At 49.5% G+C, this 27,578-nt stretch overlaps 1 protein-coding gene across 1 annotated transcript; it reads right to left on the bottom strand.

Annotated features, from left to right (window-relative positions):
• Window positions 1–2,352: 2,352 nt before the first annotated feature.
• Window positions 2,353–26,080, bottom strand: YTHDF1 (YTH N6-methyladenosine RNA binding protein F1). Its single transcript, XM_063459574.1, has 5 exons — window positions 25,791–26,080; window positions 19,311–19,335; window positions 17,848–17,966; window positions 13,643–15,187; window positions 2,353–3,290 (listed from the first exon to the last, which is right to left on the bottom strand). The coding sequence occupies exons 1-5, from the start codon at window positions 25,818–25,820 to the stop codon at window positions 3,264–3,266; spliced, it is 1,746 nt and encodes a 581-aa protein (XP_063315644.1). The 5' UTR covers window positions 25,821–26,080; the 3' UTR covers window positions 2,353–3,263.
• Window positions 26,081–27,578: the final 1,498 nt, after the last annotated feature.

Here is a 27,578-nt window from a genome sequence, read left to right as displayed (position 1 = left end):
AAATAAATCTCCGATCCCTAGTCCTGGTTAAAAATAAATCTCCGATTCCTAGTCCTGGTTAAAAATAAATCTCTGATTCCTAGTGCTGGTAGAATCATCATACTTTAGTCCACTTGGAAAAAGCTGTTTCAGTTTGATTATCTCTGTGTACAGCTGGAAATGGACTTTGGAGTTTATTGACTTTTGGCAAACTCCGAATTGTTAAAATGGCCGCAGAGACACAGAAAGCTTTTTTTTTGCCGTCTGGCTGGGGACGCTCCCCCATGTGCAGTGAAGGCCGCGGACTCTGTTTTTAGAGATTTCCCCCAGAAGGCCCACGGTATAGAGCACGCCATAAGTCATTGCGGCTAAACATTCAGGGTTAGGAATTACAGAAAGCGGACATGGAATAGAAACAGAAACATTAAAGCTGGCTTTAAGAATTCTCCAATTCTAGTCAATTCTCCGCAACTCACAGTTTAGTGGATAAACCCCAGTAATCATCTAACGGCCCCTCTGATTATTACTCTGTAACTTACAGATTGTTACAGGTAATGCCCGACGCATCCTGTGTCTTCTCTTTAATTTAATAACTAGTTATCACCTGCATCCCGGCATTCTGCGATACAGCCTCCCAACCAGCGCGCACGCAGTCTGCACATCCATAGATGCAATTAGAAAACCAAACGCTCAGATTTTATATTGAAACCTCAGTAAATAACTCGTTAGTGTACGAGAAGCAGGGCTGGAAATCTCCACAGCTGCCTTCCTCTTCCCCTCAAAAAACAGAAGCAAACTGAAAAATGTATGATATTATTGAATATTTATTAGTCTACACAAGCAGAGCAGCCAGTGTGAGGGCCTGGCTGGAAAACGCACGATGGAAGCAATCTGCAGGGGAAAGAAAGAGAATTATTGGCTACATTCAGAGTCAAACTGAACCCCGAGAACGACCAGAGAACCAGGGGGTGCAGGGCCAGCGAGAGCAAGGGTCCCCAGGGACTGACATCATGTAATGACATGACCTGAAATGGAAGCTCTGATACATAGAACATGTACGGATCAAGTAATCCCTGAATGAGGCAATGACAATGCAATGCTTACTCCCTCCACCATATTTCAACGGCTTAGATCCAGGGATTCACAGCGCAAAATAACGGAGCTATTTACTAAAAATGTGAACTGGTAACAATTAAACTTCAACATTTTAGGCCTAATTAGTTAAACTGAAAAAACTGTCCAAATCAACTAAGTTTCTAGTTGACCTAAAATTTGACTGGGCAATTCACTAAAGGTGAGAGTTCAAAGTGAATTTCAAATTTAAAATCAAAATTGCGGAACCTGAAAACGTGTCTAAGTCAGCTGTGTTTCCAGTGCGGCCACTTTGGCCTTAAATTTGAAATTCACTATAAACTCTCACTTTTGTGAATAAGCCTGTTAATGTCCCTTTGAAAACCTAACACTTCACACTGATTAACCCTGAAAGGGCCTGACTGTGGCTAACGAAGCAAGCCATGTTAAGCATTACATGCCGGGCCGCAGACTGTGCAATCCGGCCTTCCGCACACACCTTACATATATCTTTATCGACAGATGGGACAACGCAGTCTGCGCTTATTTGCATATTGTGCACGGCACTCTGGGAGGGTAATAAAAATTCAGTCTCAGGTCAGTTTTTGAATTTCCGTAGGGTATGTTGATGACGCATGGTCTTAGATTTGAGATAATATAATCCAACTTTAAAACAAATATATTTGCAGGAGTTAATCTAATTCATCAGGTCACACACTGTGACTGTAAGAAAATCTGCAAGGTTAACCGTACCCCCCTCCCCATCCCCCCACCCTCCTCCTCCTCCTCAGAACTGCTGCTTTAAACAGACAGACACGTGCTATGTGATAGATGGAGCAGAGCTGGGTTTATTGAAATAGACATTAATATAGACCGTGGAAGGCGTGGGGGACAGAGGATGAGAGAGCATGGGACCAGCCAGCGAGTATACACAACCTCGCTAAGATCACACACGGATCAATCATAGAGTTACATGCATGATATAAGGGTTATGTGATGTGGAGGTTGAACTGTAGGAAAGGATTCTTTTTGGAAATAGACAATTCTTGAAATACTTAAAGCGTGGTCATTTAATGCAACAATCAGCAACGCAAGGAGTATGATATGAAAACGGCTCTGCAGAATGCCCACATAACAGCATGGCACCGTAGAGCTTTGTGGACGTTTATCCCATGATGCTGAGCATTATGGGGTAAGTAGCTCACACATACCTACAGTGCCATAGCTACGCACTGCTTCTGCAGGAGCAGAATAAGGAAACCCTGCTTTTACCCACTGTGTTCAGAAAATAAGGTTTTCACTAAACTGGGACCAGGCAGAGATAACAACAGAATAGCAAACTAGCAGGACTGCGCATGTTCTCCCAAATAGCGGATTAAAACTCGCAGTTTCCCCGGTAGTTCAGCAGAATTCACCATTTAGTCAACCTTTAGGGATTTACTAAAAAATTTAAATTACAAAATGGTAGCAAAACGAAGGCCTGTTGGAATCATCAAAGTTGGAAAAGATTCTCCAATCGTGAAATTCTTCAACCTGGCCACGTTTTGCTACCACTTTGCAAAGCATACGTTCGGCTTTAGTGAATATGCCCCTGGCTCTTCCATCTGAGGTCACATGGAACACAGTCTAAGGAAAGGAAAGAATATACAATTTCAATGATGTGGATTACAGGATTTTGAAGAATCGGTGAACGCTATGCAATTCTCACTTCTTTCATCTCACATTTTCAGACTAATAATTCCTTAAATGGTTTCCAGAAATAAGGAGAAAAAAAAAAAAAAAAAAAAGAGAATTCATCCTTTTTTTCATAATGAATGTGAAAAATGCCTTCCCACCAATAAAGAATCTTTGGAGTTGGTCCTGCTTTAAAACGGGTCAGTTTGACATATTCTAGGCGTATTATCAGAGATACACAGCTGGTATGGGGGGATGCAGATACATTTCTAGAATCTAGAGGAAAATAGGAGAGAACTGGCCAAAACAAAGAGATATAGAGGGGAAATTTAGAAAATGAGTGGGAAAGTAGGGACAAAGGTGGCTCGTAGCCTGCTTTAGAAGATACATAGATGCTCAAGCTTAAATTCAGTCTCCAAGCCTACAGGCTGCACCACAAATTCATTCATTCTTGAGTTTTTCATTATTTTTTTTCTCTCCCCAAAAGTAACTTTTTGTGTTTTAGATCAGTTCTAGTCACAAGGACGAATCGGTAATCCTTATTGTTTGCTTCGAGTCTGGCGTTCCTATAAGGGAAGAAAAATAACAGAAACTGTTAAAACCACTGGACAAGGAGAGCAAACCTCGCACCGAGACAAGCACCTTCAGCGTACCCACTAGGCAAACCTTACACGTCCACGCTAGTCAGGGTTCCCAGGATGTGGTCAGAGGAATGCTGGGATACTATGAATGCATTCTAGCCATCATGGCCCCACCGTCAACGTATAGCCACCTCCAGAGGAGTGCGCAGACATGACACACTTTACACCTGTACGGAGCTACACAAACCAGCAGCAACTTACGTCTCACTTCTAGCTCATCTCTCAATGCATTCTGGGTAACAACACACACAGTGATGTCACTAAAGTGAGAATTGTTGGGAAATCAGTACATTTCAGGTTTAAGGTCAAAGTAACCGGAAGTTTTGCCTTAATAACCCTGCCCCTGTATAGCTATAAATATTAAAAATATATATATTGCTTATAGATGTGAATAAAAGAACCAAGATGCGTATACGATAAACTCTGGAGTGAATTGTGAATGTAGTTAGACTCTGCCGCAGCCGCTATCTGGCCATTCAGGTTTCAATTCATATTTATTGGCTAAACCCTAAGAATTTGACGCTTGCTGTGTCATAAACTCTGATTGGTAAGGGACTGAACGTCACAATGTAAACTAAAAGATCAAATGTGTAATTTGGCGATTCTAGCCTGGATAAGACTGTGTTTCGGAGTCTGCGCAGTCCTGTACGTGGAACTTTTTTGGGGGGAAATGGGCAGATTCCTCCAGCTATTACGTTGAAGGGTCAGATTCTCTACAAAGTGTCTTAATGATTCTGGGACTCGGGGGTCGCTGTATAATTAGGGAGACGCTCTCAGGGTTGGTCACAGAAGTGAAAATTCTAAGTAAATTTCAAAATTATGGTTAAAGTAGCCGAACTGGAAGCATAGCTGACAGAGGATTTTTCCATTTTGGCTATGATGACCTTATTATTGAAATTCACTTTCAATTCTCACTTTAGTAAATTACTATTTGAAATAACACCGTGAGGTGGTCAGGTTTCTACTTCACATTCTATATGGATTACACAAGGCTTCCCTGCTCCATTACAGGTAACCGAACTACGAGACACGACTTAATTCTTTACAGCCGGTTATTAAAAAGAATCTTTTCACATGGTCAAAGGAACAATATAGGATCAGAAACACAAATATGTATTCCTCACCCCATCATGTTAAAACCACTTTTCAAGCCAACCTGGCCTACCTAAATATAGTAAAATCTTACCTTTATTCCAGTCAGCTGTTGTTGGCTCTGCCCCTGATCTGCCTGCTTGACTGACATAATCAGAATTGATTCTTTGAGCCAATCACAATGCTTTCACATAGGATTTGCTGAGACCGTCAAGGAGGCAGATCAGGAGCAGAGCCAGCACAAAGCCAACACAATCAGCATCTCCTCATAGAGATGCATTGAATCAATGCATCTCTATGAGGAATGATTAGTGTCTCCATGCAGAGGGTGGAAACACTGAAGGTCAGTCACACTGTGCAGCACGGCCCCAGGAAGCACATCTAGCAGCCATCTGAGTGGCCAGTGAAGATATCCCTAGGCTGTAATGTAAATATTGCATTTTCTCTGAAAAAACTGTATTTACAGCAAAAAGCTTGAAGGGAATGATTCTACTCACCAGGACAAATACAATAAGCTGTAGCTGTTCTGGTGACTATAGTGTCCCTTTAATATTTCCAAGTATTAGCATGGCTGACCAAATGCGCAACACCAAACTAGAACAGCAAATCTGGCGATAGCTATGGCAACGCAGGCAAACACAGGGATCTATTATATAAACTGTGATCTGAGCAGCATTGAAAGCCTGGAATATTCAACATCTCCCCAGCACTCATCACTATATCCCTTTATTGTAATTTAATGAAACATCCCGGATTATGAAAAAATGTAAATAATGTGGGGCTTGAAAGCATGAAGCAGAAATTCTAAACAAATTTATAATAAAAAAAATCCTATGAAAGCATAACACTTTCTTTAAACTTCAAGGCTAGTCCCAACTAGACTAATATTAAAGATAAAGAGTCGGCAATTCCTCTAATGGTGGCTGCAGGATGCTGGGCATTGTAGTTGTGAGACTCCCGAAACCTCTCCCTCATGACTAGGATCGGCACAGAAATGGCAAATTAATTAAAACAAAAACTAGTCGAGTTTGGGGAGCAGATGACAACTTCCTTGAATTCCTGTAATCTGTTTAACGAAGCACTTAACGCCACAGAGCACACATTAATTATCCAGTAACTGAGGTTTTCCCAGAGGCCTTCGCTGGAAGAAAGATACGGACGTTCTGCTCTGGGATTGCTCAAATTACCCAATTATGCAGATTGGAAATAATCTTAAAATATCGAGGTGGTCCGGATTCAGGGAGGACCACGAAGTCAGGAGATTCACTCCCATTTTGTCAAAATTTCTATCACAGATTTATAAATCAAGCAAACAAAGTTACCAGCGGGATCCACCTTTCAAACTATAGTGCAATATTTTAATCTTGTTTAGTAAAATTAGGCTAACATCATGGCTCCCATCTTAGAGGGCACCCTTTCCCATGATCCTCTGCTGTAAGACAGAATGTAGATATTAATCTTTGGACTTTAATATGAACTTCTCTTTCATGGCACCAGAGAACTATGGGGAACTTCACCTGAAATGTCAGTCTCCGCTTTATTTAATTATATTGAAAGTGACTAAGAATTAGAATATTAAGACATCACATTACTATACCACACCATTTACTATTGCCAATTCCTCGCCTTGCTGGCTTCCTCTTTAGAATCTAAACGTAGCTTTCAGTAGAGGTTTGGCATTTTAAGAAGTCCTGGCGAACCAGGAATGACCATGTGAGAAGGATGACGGCCGTATACAGATTAGACCAGCAGTCTAATAAATCCAAACTGAAACCCTCCATTGGCTGCAATCAATGTTACCAGTTTTACAGATAGTGAATGCATTTGTTTAATGGATCGGCCCAGGCCGTTCACATTTTACTTGATAGTAAGATCTAATTTAAATGGACAGGACTGGTGGCTGCACTGGTCAAATTGATTAGTTGGAGGTTCACAAGATCTACATAGGAGCAAAATAAACATTTATGCCATAAAACAAGGAGATTGCTTGAGTTTTAGTATAAAATAGGTTTAAAGGAAACCGTATATTTCACAACAGTATCCTAGCACTATAACCACTCCAACTAGTTGTAATAATACAGTAAACAGTGGTTCTGGTACTATGATCACTGGTTTTCTCCGACTGAAAGCATAGTAGGGAACCAACATAGGCATCGAAGATAGAAAGGTTAAAAAAGGCCTTCGTTTATCAAGGAAATGATGGATTGCGTAGGAATATTAGAGGTAGCATATTTTCTAAAGAAGGAATCATGCAGGACTGACAATAGAACTGCAAGATTAGACTCAAAAAAACGAAATGGGAAACGTTTTTTTTTAGCTTGGCTTTTGTGGTCTAAGATTTGTACTTCCTTCCACGAGCTGAATAAACTGAAAACATTGCTTCTGTTTCCTTCCAATCTCTTTACCATCACATGGCCTATCATCCTACTCCGTATCATGAAACCACATTAACTCAATGCTATCAAACGGCAGCTCCAGAACACTTTGGACTAGAATTTCCTGAATTCTCAGCGGATTTTACAGAGCATTCATTTAGCTACACTGCAATTTGGTGAAGAAATTGGAGATAAAAAAAAAAAAAAACCTTTAAAAACTTACCGCACAACCCAGATCCCAGCTGCACTGAGCGATGTACAGCAGACACAAATTCAACCCACTAAAACTTTATTAGCACAAAATGAAGGAGACGCCATACACTGGGTCTGTTCACTTGGTATATTGCTATAGCTGGATAACCTTTCTATATCACCTGGCCTTTACAAAATTCTAAATGTAGTTTTAACAGAAACAGTGAAAAATGACACAAACTGAAACTGTTCTGTTTAACACGTTGGGTGTGTATTCATAAAACCAAGAATTGTAGGGCAAATTAGCCGTGCCGAACTCTCCAACTTGTTTTATAACGCGGCTATTTTGGGCTTTTTACCGGGTCTAGAGAATAACTCCATTTTATTTGTATTCATTAATTAAGAGGTTGTCTACACGGATTTGCATCCAGTAGGTAGCCACCTTTCACTATCCCCTCTCCCCCAATCTCCAGCCGATATTACCTCCATTCATCCTTCGTGTGAGATGGGCATAAACTGAGGTAGGTTTGGGGAGAGCAAGTTGTATACATGCAGAGAGGGTGTACAGGGGACAGACCCAATAGTTGATTAATTTTAGGTTTCAGAAGGTTTCCGGTCTGTCAGGAAGGTGAATCCCCCACGGGTGCTGCCATACAACAGCGACTAAAGTCCTTCTATATACATTTTATACCTTAAAGGACCACTATAGGCACCCAGACCACTTCAGCTTAATGAAGTGGTCTGGGTGCCTGGTCCATCTAGGGTTAACCCTTTTTTCAATAAACATAGCAGTTTTCAGAGAAACTGCTATGCTTATATTTGGGTTAATCCAGCCTCTAGTGGCTGTCTCACTGACAGCCGCTTGCGTGCTTCTCACTGTGAAAATCACAGTGAGAAGACGCCAGTGTCCATAGGAAAGCATTGTAAATGCTTTCCTATGAGACTGGCTAAATGCGTGCACGGCATGCGCATTCAGCTGAAGAGGAGGCGGAGAGCTCCCTGCCTGGCACTGGAGAAAGAGGTAAGTTTAACCCCTTCCTCTCCATCCAGCCCGGCAGGAGTGGGACCCTGAGGGTGGGGGCACGAGTATGTTTTCCTGGCACTATAGTCCTTTAACCCCTTAAGGACACATGACATGTGTGACATGTCATGATTCCCTTTTATTCCAGAAGTTTGGTCCTTAAGGGGTTAAAGACTTCTCTAGGGCTGTACCGTTCCAATGGAATGCCCTTCCCCATCTCTGTTAGACTTTCACCAAATCTGCACTCCTTCAAAAACGTACTTCTTTAGGAAAGCATATGAATTAAACTGAACAGCTTTCTCTCCCCGCACCCTGATTCCTCTCCTGAAACTGTCATCAAAACAAAACACGAAGCCCTCAGTGAATACTATCCTAGCAACCTACTTTTCTACACTACCCTTACCTTCTTTGTCACTATACCCCATTCCCTCTAGCATGTAAGCTCATCGAGCAGAGCCCTCAATCCCTCTGTTAGTCCACCCATTGTACAGCGCTACGGAACTTGTTGGTGCTTTATAAATAATAACATGCTGTATCGGCCAAATTACACCTACTTACATGCGCATGATTTAAGAAAGGAAAATAATATTGGCTGCAAAATTTGTGACTGCCAGCTTGGGCAATAAGGGTGTGTGACCTGGACACCTGGACCAATACAGCAGTAGTAATTGCATTTTCTGACAATTAAAGCAAGGCATGAATTCTTCCAGGAGGCTGGGATGGTCGTAAGCGACAAATCTTTCATTTGCAGAAATTCACAGTATTTCAAAACCATGAGTGTTATACAAAATATATATTTTTTAAATTAGGCACTTATTTACCATAACACTTTAGTACTTTCAGATTAGTTCAGACAGGTAATAAGAGCCAGATGCTATTTAAATATACCGAGAGCCCAGACACAACACAGAATGAATATTTAAAGACAGTTTTACCTTGAAATTAATGGTTATATGTGTATTAAAATTTCCATTGAGAAGAGTGCTGCACTCACAAACCACTATAACGGTTTCACTAAATGACATGGTTAAAGTATGAATCCTTCCTTTCAATGTTAAACCATTCATTAATCCACTCTGTACTGCTTGGCAGAATGAGGAAGCACTAGCCTGAGCAGTAATGGGCAGCTGTGATTGACAGAGTGTCAGCTGACTGCTTCCAGCTCTTGTGAATTGGTATGGTTACAAGGAAGTGTGTAATCTCTGCCATTGCCACACCTCCAGTGGGGGCAGGGCCTATGGTGACCAGGGACCCTCTTTCAGTGTTAAACTGCTAGAAAATGGGACAGGGGACCCTGGGCACTATACCCACTTCAATGAGATGGAACGGCTTAAAATTGAATAGAGGGGCAGCAGCAGGGGACTCTGGGCCCTATATCCACTTCAATGAGATGGAATGATATAACATTAAATGGAGGGACAGCACCAGTGGACGCTGGGCACTACAACCACTTCAATGAGATGGAATGATTTAACACTGAATGGAGGGACAGCACCAGGGGACGCTGGGCACTACAACCACTTCAATGAGATGGAATGATTTAACACTGAATGGAGGGACAGCACCAGGGGACGCTGGGCACTACAACCACTTCAATGAGATGGAATGATTTAACACTGAATGGAGGGACAGCACCAGGGGACGCTTGGCACTACAACCACTTCAATGAGATGGAATGATTTAACACTGAATGGATTGACAGCACCAGGGGACGCTGGGCACTATAACCACTTCAATGAGATGGAATGATTTAACACTGAATGGAGGGACAGCACCAGGGGACGCTTGGCACTATAACCACTTCAATGAGATGGAATGATTTAACACTGAATGGAGGGACAGCACCAGGGGACGCTGGGCACTACAACCACTTCAATGAGATGTAATGATTTAACACTGAATGGAGGGACAGCACCAGGGGACGCTGGGCACTACAACCACTTCAATGAGATGTAATGATTTAACACTGAATGGAGGGACAGCACCAGGGGACGCTTGGCACTATAACCACTTCAATGAGATGGAATGATTTAACACTGAATGGAGGGACAGCGCCAGGGGACGCTGGGCACTACAACCACTTCAATGAGATGTAATGATTTAACACTGAATGGAGGGACAGCGCCAGGGAACTCTGGGCACTATAACCACTTCAATGAGATGGAATAGTTGCATGAATGCAAAAATACAGAACAGTGCACTAGTTGTGCCCAAGTAATAAAGCGATCCAACTACTGTTCACAAATTGACACTACAATTGAAATAATGCATTACAATTTCAAGCCACCATGTGTCTGGTGTTCTCTGCACTGTGTAAAGGTTGCAAGTGGAAAACAGAATGTACTTAAGCCCTTTTTGTAGAAATGTGACATGCTTTGTGCAGAGATCATGCCAGTCACTTCACATAACCACCATTGCACAAGTACTGCCATATTTTAAATGAGAGGAGCAGGAAATGTTTAATATCAGCCCCCAGCCAGAGGGAGCAGACCTTGGAGCTCCAGACTACTACTGCCTAGTACACTCAGCCAAACAGAGGCAAGGTTTCCTGATGTTAAGGGAACCATTCATATTTATTGCAAAAATAGTGCCTGTAAAAAGATTTGTTACGACCATGGCAGATGGGGGTGTACACTTAGAATAATTTTGTTTCTGGCTCTTGTTGCAATGAAGACTTTGGAGTTTGCTGGCAGTAATGGAATGGTTCAGTGAGCACTGGATGTGATTACAGTAGAAGTATAACCTCACATGCAAAAAAGAGACCAGTAACTAAATTCTTAAAGTTTTTAGCAAAAACCATAAAAATATCATAATGCAACATAGATGTCTGTCTGCAGAGGTCTCAACTCCGCCGTCATTGCACATATTGGAGATTAGAATACAGAGTGCTCCATGCTCGGTTGGATAGAGCTTCTCAATAATCACTTGGCAGGATCTCTGCACAATACCAGTGAGGAAGGAACACACGTGGCAGCTACCGTCAATCAACTTCTAGTAAACCAGAACTGAAGCCACAAGCAACACTCATGGAAACAGAATATGAAATAAATCGATTAGCAGAATCCCCCAATTAAGGAATAACAATTAGAAAGTTCATGGATTTGGAAGACACAATTTGACTTTGAAAAGGTTTATTCTCGTATTAATGTATCACATCAAGATCTTGATTAACAGAAAAAAAAAATAATCCACCCACAATTCATTGAAGCTCTTAATGAGTGAGAAGTTCACAGCGATTTCACGCTTGTTTACAACACAGAAAGACAGATTTAGTAAAGGCAAAGCAATGCATGTCCAGGTCTTAAAGGACAACCATCAGTACATTTTCTCTCTCATTTTTAGAATATTTAATGAAACACAATTATATTTTTTGGTTATGAAGTACATTGATTTTTGAGCAAATGTGACTTTCTCTCTGGCTGAGCGGCCATATTGAATCAGACACTACAGCGATCTGACCAAGTGCTGCTCAAACTAACTTGCTGGAAAACAGAGCAAACAGCAGCAGTAAGTTAGGCTGGGCAGCAGTTGGCCAGAGAACAGTAGAGTCTGACCCAACATGGCCGCTCGGCAAGATAAAAAGTGACAGTCTCTCTCAAAAATATCCATCATTTAAAAAAAAATACATAATTATCAAGTTTCATTAAATGGAATTCACTTACAGAAAAAAAAAAGTTAACATTTGATGACAGTTGTTCTTTAGTACGAAAAATAAAAAAATGCAGCAATCTGAAAAGGAATCACACAGAGGACGCCCACAACAAGCAGAAAAACGGCACTTACCGCTAACTGTAACCCTTTCAGTGCCAGAGCGGGGGGTGACACTTTATCACACGCTGCTCTGGCAATTAAAGTGTTAACCATAAACCACATTAGTAATTGTCTATTTTTTTCATGTTAAATTAAGGTTTGGGTTACCCAGCTAGCTACCAGTAAATGGCAATACAGCTGTCGAAACCCAGCCAAACATTACAAGAAAAGTTTTTAAAAAATCCAGAAGGCTGGGATTACACCACGGACAAAGGTAAGGGTGCAATTTATCTCTTTTCAGACGCAGAAGGGGGGGGGGGGGTACTGCTCATTGCTCTGCCCACCAGTCTGGGACTGAATAGGTAAATACCTGCCAGTCATTACATACAGTAGGTAATGTGCGCTGATAGGCTGTGCAGTCTGTCGCTAAATCCTCCGGGCGTCATGTGCTGTAAACTAAGGATCCATCAGAACAAGGGACTGAGAGGAAAACAGGGCTTATTGGTGCTGCTACATGCACTTTATAAACATTTTATTAATATGGCTAAAGCTACACATAAATGCTTTAGGGGCAGGAAAACGCTTACCAGATAGATCAGGCTGTGCAGAGGGTGGATTTCAGGGATCCAGGAAACTTGTCCTGTTACTCCCAAGCTGCTCGCCTACTGGGAGTGGTGACTGCCATGTTTGATCTGAGCTTTCCTGGACATTTTTCTGATGGCCAGCAGGATTTACTATCTACCTGCGACAGTATAGGGGACAGGATTCACCTCATGCAGAGAGGAAATATGGCCGAATAGATATTCCCAAACACGTGCAGCTGCTAAGCAAGCACTAACCATGCAGTCTCTACATCTATGCAGCCCATTAGTAAGTGCAAATATATGATGTTAACCCTACCTAGAGCAGAAATTCTACACATTTATATACAACACCATCCTCTTCAGAAGGACAGCTGTAGTCAGTTTATTTTTTGTTTATAACAAAAGAAAAGTTGTATAGAGAAATGCAAGAAAAGGCCCCTGTGTTTTAAAACCAGCCCTTTCAGACTTCTAGCACATATTATAAAGCTCTGTGAATGAGGAGGCCGGTCATGTCCTTCCCTTTCCTGATAGGATCCTGAAGGTGTCAGTCATGACTCCCTTATGTTACAAGCAATCACACAGGTGTGAGACCGCCAATAACGGACAGATACCTTCACCAATAGCAGTCAGTAATAGGCTAACAATACACATGGCTCCTGTTATTAAATCAGAAATTGCTGGGGGGGGGCGGATTTGCTCCTCTATTTCCCTTGCCTTACAAGCAAAAACTAAAATAAAAAAAAATAGTCTTAAAACCAAAAGGGTGCCTTTTCACACTGCTGCCTGCATTGCTTTTACAGTTGATCTAAGAAATCACATTTCACACAGTTTTCCTTTAGACAAGAGGTTGGCGCAAGACACTAAGAGGAAATGACAGACTGCTTGAGCTCTCTCGGCATATGGAAACTCCTGCAAGTGTTTGGAAATGGTGCAAAAGCTTGGGCAGGAGATACATGCGTAACAGCAACAAGTGGCTTCAATCTGCACAGGTCCCCCTTTTACAGCAGCCAATAGGAGATACGAGCTGCTTTGAAAGGTTAGTATTACAGCTGTTTTACTGAGCTAAAAGAAAAGACGTGCATAATGTCAATACTGTGGGAACTCTAGGTATAGAATACATGGGATTGTACACTAAAAATCAATATTAGTCTCTGGTCACTTTTATACGGACAGCATCATTTTATGACCAGATCTCACTTGCCTGGACAGGCACCAAATCTGACACCAAAACCCCGCTTAGCAAGAGTCGGATTTGAGTATTACCTTGCGCACGACCTCTTCCTCTTCTTGCCGCTTCTCATAATGAGAAAAGTCATCAAAGATGGAGGTCGTGTGCTTGTAAGTGGCAATGATTTTTAGCACCAGTTTTGCTTTTTCTAAGGGCACCTCCTGTGTGTCTCGGGAGTTTGTGACAGGTTTGTTATCGTTGTTCTCGAGACGGATGTGCCTAAGTTGGTTGTTGGGGACGTCCTTGACAAAGAGCCACTTGACATCGAATTTGCCCTTCCACTTGTCCTGAGACCAGACGCCAGCACTGGTGCCATAGTCCACAGGAGACCGCATCTCTGCTACCCCGCAGAAGTGTCCACTGCCGTTGACGCTAAAGAGCAGATAGACGGGGCCTTTGGCGTTCATGGAGCGGAACGCGCTGTCCAGGCGTTTGTTCCCATGCTCCGTGCTACACCAGATTGAGTACTTGATGGAACGGTGGATGTCATCCTCAGAGTAACTCTTTATTATAAACACTCGGCCATTTTTAAGGTTCCAGTCGAAGTCCTTGGGGTTGTAGCTGTGGGCAGCTTTCAGTTTCTCCAGAACTGGGTGGGAATCACTACCAGGGACAGCGTGAGACTGGGTCCCTCCAAGGGAATTGCCATCTGAACCTCCACCTTGCCCATAGGCTGCATTCCTGTTACGTGGGGCAACCCAACGATTTTGAGGTGCCTGCGGCTGTTGCGGGGGTGGTGGAGGATTTTGGTACGGTGGTTGAGAAAGAGGAGGGGGTTGAGCTGGGATGGGCTGCAACAGCTGCTGTTGTGGTTGTGGCTGCTGGATGGATTGGGGTGATGGGATTTGTTGAGGCATGGGAGACTTTGCAACGGGCCCCTTATTGTCCCAGGTACCTATGTCCATGTTATGCTTGATGGGAGGTGGTGGCAAGGCCCCTCCAATAATAGTCACCGGCTTAGTTTTAGCTTTCGGCTGTGGCTTGGCAGGTTTACTGGCTATGGCCGCCCATGAGGTTGGTTTTGATGGAGGCATACTTATACTTGTGCTTCCATTGCCAGAGAGGGCACTTGGCATTCCTACACTATTAACCACAGATCCCAAAGTCTTCACTGCGGATGCGCTGACATTGCTGCCAATCTTTAGACCAACCATGCCCTGTTCAATGCTGTTCATACCGGGAGCTTTATTCAGAGTCTCATTGTGAAAGCCAGTCTGTCCATCTACTATAGTTCCGCCCAAGGAACTTGGGGGGTAGCTATAGCTGCCCCCATAAGCCGAGTTCTGTGTCTGCTGCCCTTGAGAGCCACTAGTACCCCAGGCAGAGAAAGCAGGGTTTTCTGGGAAGAAGTTAAAGCGATGCTGGTAGATATTGCTCCCCAGACCTCCGGGTTGGCCAAAAACTGCATCGTGCATAAAGTGATGGTCGCCATTGCTAAGCTGTCCATACGGGGTGAGGTATGGGATCGGAGGGTCCCCACCAGTTGACCAGGGTGCCTCGCTGAGAGAGTACGGAAACCCAATAGATGGAGGGTAGTAACTGGAAAGGTATGGATCCGTCATGGATGGGTAGCTGTTACTCTATTGGAAAATAAAAGAAAATTGCCATTAATAGTTTTGCATGGGGAAATGGGAGTAAGAATGAGTACAACATCTTAACCCCAACAACTACTTTGCAGTGAGAACATGAATAAGCAACATGTCTAAGAACAAAATAAGAAACAGTCAAAACGTGGACAAGTGAGGAGTATGATACGTTGACCTGGACAGATACCTTTAGATCAGGGGTGCCCATAAGGTAGATCTCCCGATGTAGGAGTTCTACAACATTTGGGGATCTACCTTTTCGGCACAACTGGTTTAGATGTTTCTACCTCTTTAGTAGAGAGATCTACAATCTGTTTTCATACAGAGAAGTATAGTGAAAAAAGCAAAACATTTACAACTGTTTTCATACTAATACAATAAGGGATCACTATAAAGAGTAATCGTGGGTGGACCGGTTCAAATGTGGAGCCTACAGAGATTCCACAGTATTACCTCACTTTAATCAACATTTCGTATAAAAACCCCAACACCATGAATACAATAACAAAGATTTACAGTGACCATTAAAATGAAGATAAAATGAAATCTGAAGATTCGAGTAGGCAACTTCCGAGCATATGTATGAGGGGAGGGGTTACACAAACCACGCAAGTCCTTGCCTAACAGTTGGTACTTAATGGTTATATATATATCCACCCTCTCAATCACAAAGAATGGCAGGGTTGGTGGGTGTATGGCACCTTCCTAATGGAGCCAATGCCAACGGTCGCTATTCTTTCTTTAAGAATTGTATTTTTGTGGTTAAAAAAAAACTTGTAACTAAAGTTTCTGCTAGCTAGACACTAAAAAAAAAAAAAGTTTCCTTCATATAGAACTCGTTTCCCTGCCAGCTTGTCATTCTCCTGTGCAGTCTCAGCACTGGGAGTAAGTAGTTACAGTTCCCTTCACTTCCTCCCAGAGCAGAGATAGAGAGAGGAGGAGGAGGTGCCAGGTATTTGTCGAGCCCTGGTTTAAAGGAACATGCATTCCTAATGCATTACTGTAACTATTTAAATTCCCTCGAACATTAGAAAAGCAGTTTTACTTACCTGTAATCCTCAAGTGCACAGGTGTCCATGCGACCCTGATGATCATAGCCAATCTAAGGCTTTTCCAAAGGAGAGTATTGGGAGGCTATTGCGCATGTATGGTAAACGCCACTCTGTGTCAATCAGCATCCAATCAGAGATGCATTGTGCTAAAGATTTTTTATGGGAATCGCTCAGCGTCCCAATGCAGAACGTCAGTTCTGCAACCTTTACATGACGAAGCCAGGAAGTCCCCAGAGACTTTCCTCGCAGAGAAAAAGGCAGTGTTTTCATTGCTACCTATGACCACCACTAGTAGCCACCATTTAGGGAGCAATGAAAACACAGCATTTTCTTTGCGAGGACAGTCTCTAGATGCCAGAACCATTACATTAAAGGGATACTATAGACATAAAAAAAATAATTTCAGCTCAATGAAGCAGTTTTGGTGTATAGATCATGCCCATGCAGTATCACTGCCCAATTCTCTGCCATGTGGGAGTTTAGCTACTTTTGTTTCTGTTAATAGCTAAACCTCCCCTGGCTGGGACTCTCACAGCCTGCATGAAAAATATATATAATACAAATTTAATAAGATGTCAAACTGCTTTAGACCTTTTTATTTCCTGCTCTGTAAATTGAACTTTATTCACACACAAGATGCTTCTTTAGGCTCAAGAAGGCTGTTAAAGTAGGAGACAGACAGACACACACAGCAGGGGAATGGGAATATGGGAATTAAAAAGTGGTACAACCTGAAAACAAGGAAGTAAAACAAATTCCTATATATATATATATATATATATATATATATTCACTAGATGTAAATATCTAGAATTGTAGAAACAGACTATGTAAGGTGTAATATAATGGAAGACCAGTTGTTTCATTTTCAATCAGATCTGACAGCACAGTGTGCTTATTTTATATGCTGTTATTGCCTGCTCCGTAAATTGAACTTCAAGCACACACAGGAGGCACCTGCAGGGTCTAGCAAGCTATTAACAGAGCAGGAGATGAGAATTGCTTGATTAAACAGACTGTGCAGTAAAGGAAGTTTAACCCCTTAAGGACACATGACATGTCTGACATGTAAGGATTCCCTTTTATTCCAGAAGTTTGGTCCTTAAGGGGTTAAACATTAGATCTCTCTTTACAGGAAGTGTTTAGGAATGCTGTGCAAGTCACATGCAGGAAGGTGTGGCAAGAGCAGCATAAACAAAGTGATTTCACACCTAAATGGCAGAGAATTGAGCAGTGAGACTGCAGGGGCATGTTCTATACACCAAAACTGTTTTAGTGACTATATAGTGCCCCTTTCTCATCAGGACTGTTGAAAGTCAGGACAGGGGAGTGCTCCAGCTACATCCAGGTTTACACTAAAACCACTGCTTTTAATATAGGACCTGCTTAAAACAATCCTTATAAGGTCAATTGATAAGCAATGCCCAAACACCAGAACTCAGTAACAAAAAGAAACCTGATACAAACATACAATATTTGAGATTTGGGGGAGCTTCACCTGGTCTTTTTGGTAACGTTTGTGTTATTTACAGGTTTGACAGACATGATTATATACTTTTATATTAGAGTACTGTTGACACTGGTGGAATACTGAAATCTCACCTGGTTAGACGGTCCAGACAGATACTGCTCAAAGTCATTATCATGCACGTTGTCCTTCTGGTGCAGGGATCCGTTTTGAACTGAAATAAGATCATTGTTTGAGCGTCCTAGTGGGAAAACTTTGGGAGGAGAAATGAATTTGAAAACTAACTTAGTGAAAGAAATAGTTTATTATTTCACACAGTTTAACATGGATTCAGGGAGAGCTAAGTAAGAATCTCTATACTGTAATGTGTCTGTGCTGACAAGGCGAGTAAGAGTTATTCAGGAACGTGAGAATCGAGAACTTGGAGATTCAGCACGATTCTCGCTTCAGTAAATAACCCTGCAGTTTCTATTCAGCTATAAAATTTCATCTATATGCATAGGCCTCGTACTTGTTTAGGAATTTGAAAAAAGGGATAATAAGCCAACATCTTAACATAAAACTATTTTTTTTTCCAATACAGACTAAAACTACCCATTGCACAGTGCTACAGAATTTGTTGGCACTTAATAAATAATAATTCAATATTCTGGTAAGTGACAGTAGTCACACAGTTGGTACACTAAGAGCACATGGAGTGAGTCATTTGCAATTTGTAAGAAGTTAAACGTGTCTCTTGATGATTGAGGTAGTACCCTGGCCTCTGGGGTCCTAACACTGAGCAATACGTCTGCATGGACCATTAAATCAGAAACTCAAGTCAGCTTTGTGAACTGCCTTTCCCATCTTACTCAGTCTTCTGGCTGATAAAGCATCATGGGAAAAGCAGTTCCAAGACATAAGGGATATTAAGATTAACCTGTAGATGTAGGATAATCAGAAGGACAGACATAAAAATAACCTGACAAAGAAAACCCACCCAGCCACGGTAGGCTATATATAAACACCTAGCACATTGCATTTGAATAAATGGAAATTGCAAGGGGAAATGATTCACTCACGTCATTTTAACGTGGAATGTACAATAGTTCAATTGCAGAAAGCCAGTGATAGCACAGCACCTGCTATGCAAACCACCTATCTCCATAAAACCATTTCCAACGCCAGAATTGGAGCTAGGAGAATGAATCATATAGATACATACATATATACATATTTATTCTCCAAAAAGAAAGCCAGCACTCAAGGACTTCAACGTCCTGTCCTCAGGAAAGTTCACAGTTGTGAACTGAAACGTTGACCACTTGGATTAAATGCCTATTTTTTCACGTTGAAGTCCTTGAGTGCTGGCTTTCTTTTTGGAGATTGTATTTGTGTGCAGCTGAGAACCGGGCCAAAACTTGGAGGAGAGCTGGAGTGCAAAACTGCCATCCTATTGTATGTATATATATCTATATCAAGTGCCATATCTTGCTACAGGTATACAATGAGAATCTTGACAGCCACTTTCAATGGGTTATATGTCTATTCCTACGCTCATGGATATTAAACAAGCTGCATTACAATCAATAGAGGATGCTGACACCTTACAACTCACCTTTACTGTCTTGTCCTTTTGGTCTCTGGTGGGATTCAGGCACAAGAACAGAAAAAAACAAGAAAGAAAGAAAGAAAAAAAAATCAATAAGCATATTACATGGAAGAGGTTTGGAAGAGATAGAAATAAAGGAAGAGGCAACAGGAGGCAGGGAGGGGAAAGAGGAGGGAAGGAGAGAGGGGGAGGGAGAAAAAGGGGGGATAAGAGGGGCAGAGAGGAGGGGGAAAAGGGGGCAGAGGAGGGGGAAAAGGGGGCAGAGGAGGGGGAAAAGGGGGCAGAGGAGGGGGAAAAGGGGGCAGAGGAGGGGGAAAAGGGGGCAGAGGAGGGGGAAAAGGGGGCAGAGGAGGGGGAAAAGGGGGCAGAGGAGGGGGAAAAGGGGGCAGAGGAGGGGGAAAAGGGGGCAGAGGAGGGGGAAAAGGGTAGAGGAGGGGGAAAAGGGTAGAGGAGGGGGAAAAGGGTAGAGGAGGGGGAAAGGGTAGAGGAGGGGGAAAAGGGTAGAGGAGGGGGAAAAGGGTAGAGGAGGGGGAAAAGGGTGGGGCAGGGGGAAAAGGGTGGGGCAGGGGAAAAAGGATGGGGAGAGGGGAAAAAAAGAGGGGATGGGGAGAGGGGAAAAAAAGGAGATGGGGAGAGGGGAAAAGGATGGGGAGAGGGGAAAAGGATGGGGAGAGGGGAAAAGGATGGGGAGAGGGGAAAAGGATGGGGAGAGGGGAAAAGGATGGGGAGAGGGGAAAAGGATGGGGAGAGGGGAAAAGGATGGGGAGAGGGGAAAAGGATGGGGAGAGGGGAAAAGGATGGGGAGAGGGGAAAAGGATGGGGAGAGGGGAAAAGGATGGGGAGAGGGGAAAAGGATGGGGAGAGGGGAAAAGGATGGGGAGAGGGGAAAAGGATGGGGAGAGGGGAAAAAAGAGGGGGTGGGGAGAGGGGGAAAAAAGAGGAGATGGGGAGAGGGGGAAAAAAGAGGGGATGGGGAGAGGGGGAAAAAAGAGGGGATGGGGAGAGGGGGAAAAAAGAGGGGATGGGGAGAGGGGGAAAAAAGAGGGGGAAAAAAGAGGGGATGGGGAGAGGGGGAAAAAAGAGGGGATGGGGAGAGGGGAAAAAAAGAGGGGATGGGGAGAGGGGAAAAAAAGAGGGGATGGGGAGAGGGGGAAAAAAGAGGGGATGTGGAGAGGGGAAAAAGAGGGGATGTGGAGAGGGGAAAAAGAGGGGATGTGGAGAGGGGACAAAAGAGGGGATGTGGAGAGGGGACAAAAGAGGGGATGTGGAGAGGGGACAAAAGAGGGGATGTGGAGAGGGGACAAAAGAGGGGATGGGGAGAGGGGACAAAAGAGGGGATGGGGAGAGGGGACAAAAGAGGGGATGGGGAGAGGGGACAAAAGAGGGGATGGGGAGAGGGGACAAAAGAGGGGACAAAAGAGGGGACAAAAGAGGGGATGGGGAGAGGGGACAAAAGAGGGGATGGGGAGAGGGGACAAAAGAGGGGATGGGGAGAGGGGACAAAAGAGGGGATGGGGAGAGGGGACAAAAGAGGGGATGGGGAGAGGGGACAAAAGAGGGGATGGGGAGAGGGGACAAAAGAGGGGATGGGGAGAGGGGACAAAAGAGGGGATGGGGAGAGGGGACAAAAGAGGGGATGGGGAGAGGGGACAAAAGAGGGGATGGGGAGAGGGGACAAAAGAGGGGATGGGGAGAGGGGACAAAAGAGGGGATGGGGAGAGGGGACAAAAGAGGGGATGGGGAGAGGGGACAAAAGAGGGGATGGGGAGAGGGGACAAAAGAGGGGATGGGGAGAGGGGACAAAAGAGGGGATGGGGAGAGGGGACAAAAGAGGGGATGGGGAGAGGGGACAAAAGAGGGGATGGGGACAAAAAAAGGGGAGAGGAAAAGGGGGGACGAAAAGGGGGGGACGAAAAGGGGGGAGGAAAGGGGGGGGAGGAAAGGGGGGGGAGGAAAGGGGGGGGAGGAAAGGGGGGGGAGGAAAAAGGGGGGGAGGAAAAAGGGGGGGAGGAAAAAGGGGGGGAGGAAAAAGGGGGGGGAGGAAAAAGGGGGGGGAGGAAAAAGGGGGGGGAGGAAAAAGGGGGGGGAGGAAAAAGGGGGGGAGGAAAAAGGGGGGGAGGAAAAAGGGGGGGAGGAAAAAAGGGGGGAGGAAAAAAGGGGGGAGGAAAAAGGGGGGGGAGGAAAAAAGGGGGGGAGGAAAAAAGGGGGGGAAGGGGAGGGGGAGGAAAAAGGGGGGAGGGGGAGGAAAAAGGGGGGGAGGAAAAAGGGGGGGAGGAAAAAGGGGGGAGGAAAAAGGGGGGGGAGGAAAAAAGGGGGGGAGGAAAAAAGGGGGGGAAGGGGAGGGGGAGGAAAAAGGGGGGGAAGGGGAGGGGGAGGAAAAAGGGGGGAAGGGGAGGGGGAGGAAAAAGGGGGGAAGGGGAGGGGGAGGAAAAAGGGGGAGAGGGGGAGGGGAGAGGAAAAAGGGGGAGAGGGGGAGGGGAGAGGAAAAAGGGGGAGAGGGGGAGGGGAGAGGGGAGAGGAAAAAGGGGGAGAGGGGGAGGGGAGAGGGGAGAGGAAAAAGGGGGAGAGGGGGAGGGGAGAGGGGAGAGGAAAAAGGGGGAGAGGGGGAGGGGAGAGGAAAAAGGGGGAGAGGGGGAGGGGAGAGGAAAAAGGGGGAGGGGAGAGGAAAAAGGGGGAGGGGAGAGGAAAAAGGGGGAGGGGAGAGGAAAAAGGGGGAGGGGAGAGGAAAAAGGGGGAGGGGAGAGGAAAAAGGGGGAGGGGAGAGGAAAAAGGGGGAGGGGAGAGAAAAAAGGAGGAGGGGAGAGAAAAAAGGGGGAGGGGAGAGAAAAAAGGGGGAGAGGGGGAGCAGTTCAGTTGGTGGGGGAGATAGGGCACTTTGGTCAGTTGGTGAAGAGGCAGATCAAGCTGTGGGAGGGAGGGGGCAAGTCTGGCTGTGGGGAGGGAGGGGGCAAGTCTGGCTGTGGGGGGGGGAGGGGGCAAGTCTGGCTGTGGGGGGGGGAGGGGGCAAGTCTGGCTGTGGGGGGGGAGGGGGCAAGTCTGGCTGTGGGGGGGGAGGGGGCAAGTCTGGCTGTGGGGGGGGAGGGGGCAAGTCTGGCTGTGGGGGGGGAGGGGGCAAGTCTGGCTGTGGGGGGGGAGGGGGCAAGTCTGGCTGTGGGGGGGGAGGGGGCAAGTCTGGCTGTGGGGGGGGAGGGGGCAAGTCTGGCTGTGGGGGGGGAGGGGGCAAGTCTGGCTGTGGGGGGGGAGGGGGCAAGTCTGGCTGTGGGGGGGGAGGGGGCAAGTCTGGCTGTGGGGGGGGAGGGGGCAAGTCTGGCTGTGGGGGGGGAGGGGGCAAGTCTGGCTGTGGGGGGGGAGGGGGCAAGTCTGGCTGTGGGGGGGGAGGGGGCAAGTCTGGCTGTGGGGGGGGAGGGGGCAAGTCTGGCTGTGGGGGGGAGGGGGCAAGTCTGGCTGTGGGGGGGGAGGGGGCAAGTCTGGCTGTGGGGGGGGAGGGGGCAAGTCTGGCTGTGGGGGGGGAGGGGGCAAGTCTGGCTGTGGGGGGGGAGGGGGCAAGTCTGGCTGTGGGGGGGGAGGGGGCAAGTCTGGCTGTGGGGGGGGAGGGGGCAAGTCTGGCTGTGGGGGGGGAGGGGGCAAGTCTGGCTGTGGGGGGGGAGGGGGCAAGTCTGGCTGTGGGGGGGGAGGGGGCAAGTCTGGCTGTGGGGGGGGAGGGGGCAAGTCTGGCTGTGGGGGGGGAGGGGGCAAGTCTGGCTGTGGGGGGGGAGGGGGCAAGTCTGGCTGTGGGGGGGGAGGGGGCAAGTCTGGCTGTGGGGGGGGAGGGGGCAAGTCTGGCTGTGGGGGGGAGGGGGCAAGTCTGGCTGTGGGGGGGGAGGGGGCAAGTCTGGCTGTGGGGGGGGAGGGGGCAAGTCTGGCTGTGGGGGGGAGGGGGCAAGTCTGGCTGTGGGGGGGGAGGGGGCAAGTCTGGCTGTGGGGGGGAGGGGGCAAGTCTGGCTGTGGGGGGGAGGGGGCAAGTCTGGCTGTGGGGGGGGAGGGGGCAAGTCTGGCTGTGGGGGGGGAGGGGGCAAGTCTGGCTGTGGGGGGGGAGGGGGCAAGTCTGGCTGTGGGGGGGGAGGGGGCAAGTCTGGCTGTGGGGGGGAGGGGGCAAGTCTGGCTGTGGGGGGGGAGGGGGCAGGTCTGGCTGTGGGGGGGAGGGGGCAGGTCTGGCTGTGGGGGGAGGGGGCAGGTCTGGCTGTGGGGGGAGGGGGCAGGTCTGGCTGTGGGGGGGAGGGGGCAGGTCTGGCTGTGGGGGGGAGGGGGCAGGTCTGGCTGTGGGGGGGAGGGGGCAGGTCTGGCTGTGGGGGGGAGGGGGCAGGTCTGGCTGTGGGGGGGAGGGGGCAGGTCTGGCTGTGGGGGGGAGGGGGCAGGTCTGGCTGTGGGGGGGAGGGGGCAGGTCTGGCTGTGGGGGGGAGGGGGCAGGTCTGGCTGTGGGGGGGAGGGGGCAGGTCTGGCTGTGGGGGGGAGGGGGCAGGTCTGGCTGTGGGGGGGAGGGGGCAGGTCTGGCTGTGGGGGGGAGGGGGCAGGTCTGGCTGTGGGGGGGAGGGGGCAGGTCTGGCTGTGGGGGGGAGGGGGCAGGTCAGGCTGTGGGGGGGAGGGGGCAGGTCAGGCTGTGGGGAGGAGGGGGCAGGTCAGGCTGTGGGGGGGAGGGGGCAGGTCAGGCTGTGGGGGGGAGGGGGCAGGTCAGGCTGGGGGGGGAGGGGGCAGGTCAGGCTGTGGGGGGGAGGGGGGCAGGTCAGGCTGTGGGGGGGGAGGGGGCAGGTCAGGCTGTGGGGGGGGAGGGGGGCAGGTCAGGCTGTGGGGGGGGGAGGGGGGCAGGTCAGGCTGTGGGGGGGGCAGGTCAGGCTGTGGGGGGGGGAGGGGGGCAGGTCAGGCTTTGGGGGGGGGGAGGGGGGCAGGTCAGGCTGTGGGGGGGGAGGGGGCAGGTCAGGCTGTGGGGGGGGAGGGGGCAGGTCAGGCTGTGGGGGGGAGGGGGCAGGTCAGGCTGTGGGGGGGGAGGGGGCAGGTCAGGCTGTGGGGGGGGAGGGGGCAGGTCAGGCTGTGGGGGGGGAGGGGGCAGGTCAGGCTGTGGGGGGGAGGGGGCAGGTCAGGCTGTGGGGGGGGAGGGGGCAGGTCAGGCTGTGGGGGGGGGAGGGGGCAGGTCAGGCTGTGGGGGGGGAGGGGGCAGGTCAGGCTGTGGGGGGGAGGGGGCAGGTCAGGCTGTGGGGGGGAGGGGGCAGGTCAGGCTGTGGGGGGGAGGGGGCAGGTCAGGCTGTGGGGGTGGAGGGGGCAGGTCAGGCTGTGGGGGGGGGAGGGGGCAGGTCAGGCTGTGGGGGGGGAGGGGGGCAGGTCAGGCTGTGGGGGGGGAGGGGGCAGGTCAGGCTGTGGGGGGGAGGGGGCAGGTCAGGCTGTGGGGGGGGAGGGGGCAGGTCAGGCTGTGGGGGGGGAGGGGGCAGGTCAGGCTGTGGGGGGGGAGGGGGCAGGTCAGGCTGTGGGGGGGGAGGGGGCAGGTCAGGCTGTGGGGGGGGAGGGGGCAGGTCAGGCTGTGGGGGGGGAGGGGGCAGGTCAGGCTGTGGGGGGGAGGGGGCAGGTCAGGCTGTGGGGGGGAGGGGGCAGGTCAGGCTGTGGGGGGGGGAGGGGGCAGATCAGGCTGTGGGGGGGGGAGGGGGCAGGTCAGGCTGTGGGGGGGGAGGGGGCAGGTCAGGCTGTGGGGGGGGGGAGGGGGCAGGTCAGGCTGTGGGGGGGGAGGGGGCAGGTCAGGCTGTGGGGGGGAGGGGGCAGGTCAGGCTGTGGGGGGGGAGGGGGCAGGTCAGGCTGTGGGGGGGGGAGGGGGCAGGTCAGGCTGTGGGGGGGGGAGGGGGCAGGTCAGGCTGTGGGGGGGGAGGGGGCAGGTCAGGCTGTGGGGGGGAGGGGACAGGTCAGGCTGTGGGGGGGGGAGGGGACAGGTCAGGCTGTGGGGGGGGAGAGGGCAGGTCAGGCTGTGGGGGGGGAGGGGGCAGGTCAGGCTGTGGGGGGGGGAGGGGGCAGGTCAGGCTGTGGGGGGGGGAGGGGGCAGGTCAGGCTGTGGGGGGGAGGGGGCAGGTCAGGCTGTGGGGGGGGGAGGGGGGAGGGGGCAGGTCAGGCTGTGGGGGGGGAGGGGGCAGGTCAGGCTGTGGGGGGGGGGAGGGGGCAGATCAGGCTGGGGGAGGGGGCAGGTCAGGCTGTGGGGGGGGAGGAGGAGGGGGAGGTCAGGCTGTGGGGGGGAGGAGGAGGGGGAGGTCAGGCTGTGGGGGGGGGGAGGGGGCAGGTCAGGCTGTGGGGGGGGAGGGGGCAGGTCAGGCTGTGGGGGGGGGAGGAGGAGGGGACAGGTCAGGCTGTGGGGGGGGGAGGAGGAGGGGGCAGGTCAGGCTGTGGGGGGGGAGGAGGAGGGGACAGGTCAGGCTGTGGGGGCAGATTCCGCACAGTGAGAGTCCGATCCCGCCGTGGAGGAGGTGCGGGGATTACCTGCGGGTCCACGCTGGTGGCAGACATCATTCATGAAGCTCGGGCTGGGAGCGCGGGGCAGGCCGGGAGCCGTGCTGGAGGCTGGGTGCGGGCGGTCGCTGTGTGGAGGCCGGAGTCTGGATGTGGGAGGCCGGGGCCCGCTCTCTGGCTCGGTCAGGCCTGGCCCGGGACTGAGCAGGTTCCACACTCACCAATGGCGGCGGAGACTGGGCAGAGTGCGGCTGACGTCAGCTCCCACGCAAAGCACGCCGGGAACTGAACGCAGCGCGCATGCGCACCTCGGACCAGGGACGGTCTGCGCGGACGCTGAAAGGATGTGACGTCACAGGAGGAGAGCGGGGTTCTGGGAGAGGAAGTGGCGTTGCCGCCTTGGCTGGTCACATGACCTGAGTCCACTTCCTGAAACTTTTAGAATATTATATCAATAAAAGCGATACCATGTCCCCCAATGCAGCCTGTCCTCCCGGGCCAACACACACTGAGCTAACACAGAGGGTGGGGGTCTCCCGTGGTCACACTGAGCTAACACAATGGGTGGGGGTCTCCCGGGGTCACACTGAGCTAACACGGAGGGTGGGGGTCTCCCGGGGTCACACTGAGCTAACACAATGGGTGGGGGTCTCCCGGGGTCACACTGAGCTAACACGGAGGGTGGGGGTCTCCCGGGGTCACACTGAGCTAACACGGAGGGTGGGGGTCTCCCGGGGTCACACTGAGCTAACACGGAGGGTGGGGGTCTCCCTGGGTCACACTGAGCTAACACGGAGGGTGGGGGTCTCCCTGGGTCACACTGAGCTAACACGGAGGGTGGGGGTCTCCCGGGGTCACACTGAGCTAACACAGAGGGTGGGGGTCTCCCGGGGTCACACTGAGCTAACACGGAGGGTGGGGGTCTCCCGGGGTCACACTGAGCTAACACGGAGGGGGGGGGGCTCCCGGGGTCACACTGAGCTAACACGGAGGGGGGGGTCTCCCGGGGTCACACTGAGCTAGCAGAGGGTGGGGGTCTCCCGGGGTCACACTGAGCTAACACGGAGGGTGGGGCTCTACCGGGGTCACACTGACCTAACACGGAGGGTGGGGGTCACACTGAGCTAAGACAGAGGTTGGAGGTCTCCCGGGGGTCACACTGAGCTAACACTGAGGGTGGGGGTCTCCCGGGGTCACACTGAGCTAGCACAGAGGGTGGGGGTCTCCCGGGGTCACACTGAGCTAGCAGAGGGTGGGGGTCTCCCGGGGTCACACTGAGCTAGCAGAGGGTGGGATTCTCCCGGGGTCAAACTGAGCTAACACGGAGGGTGGGGGTCTCGGGGTCACACTGAGCTAGCAGAGGGTGGGGGTCTGCCGGGGTCACACTGAGCTAACACAGAGGGTGGGGGTCTTCCGGGGTCACACTGAGCTAACACAGAGGGTGGGGGGTCTCCCGTGGTCACACTGAGCTAGCAGAGGGTGGGGGTCTCCCGGGTTCACACTGAGATAACACAGAGGGTGGGGGTCTCCCGGGTCACACTGAGCTAACAGAGGTTGGGGGTCTCCTGGGGTCACACTGAGCTAACACAGAGGGTGGGGATCTCCCGAAGTCACACTGAGCTAACATAGAGGTTGGGGGTCTCCCGGGGTCACACTGAGCTAACACAGAGGGTGGGAGTCTCCTGAGGTCACACTGAGCTAACACCGAGGGTGGGGGTCACAGAGGTTGGGGGTCTCCCGGGGTCACACTGAGCTAACACAGAGGGTGGGGGTCTCCTGAGGTCACACTGAGCTAACACAGAGGGTGGGGGTCACAGA

This window comes from Pelobates fuscus, chromosome 6, assembly GCF_036172605.1.
Source record: "Pelobates fuscus isolate aPelFus1 chromosome 6, aPelFus1.pri, whole genome shotgun sequence".
Classification (NCBI taxonomy): domain Eukaryota; kingdom Metazoa; phylum Chordata; class Amphibia; order Anura; family Pelobatidae; genus Pelobates; species Pelobates fuscus.
Note: the sequence above shows the minus strand (reverse complement) of the source record. Positions and strands in the feature narration are given on the sequence as shown.

What these genes read in the sequence shown, in the direction of transcription:
- YTHDF1 (XM_063459574.1), bottom strand. Translation starts at nt 25,820, where the DNA reads ATGATGTCTGCCACCAGCGTGGACCCGCAG. An exon ending in TGTCTGGACCGTCTAACCAG is followed by an intron (nt 15,188 to 17,847) that starts GTGAGATTTCAG and finishes ATTTTCCAATAG; the next exon opens with AGTAACAGCTACCCATCCAT. An exon ending in AGGAAGAGGTCGTGCGCAAG is followed by an intron (nt 3,291 to 13,642) that starts GTAATACTCAAA and finishes CTTCCCTTATAG; the next exon opens with GAACGCCAGACTCGAAGCAA.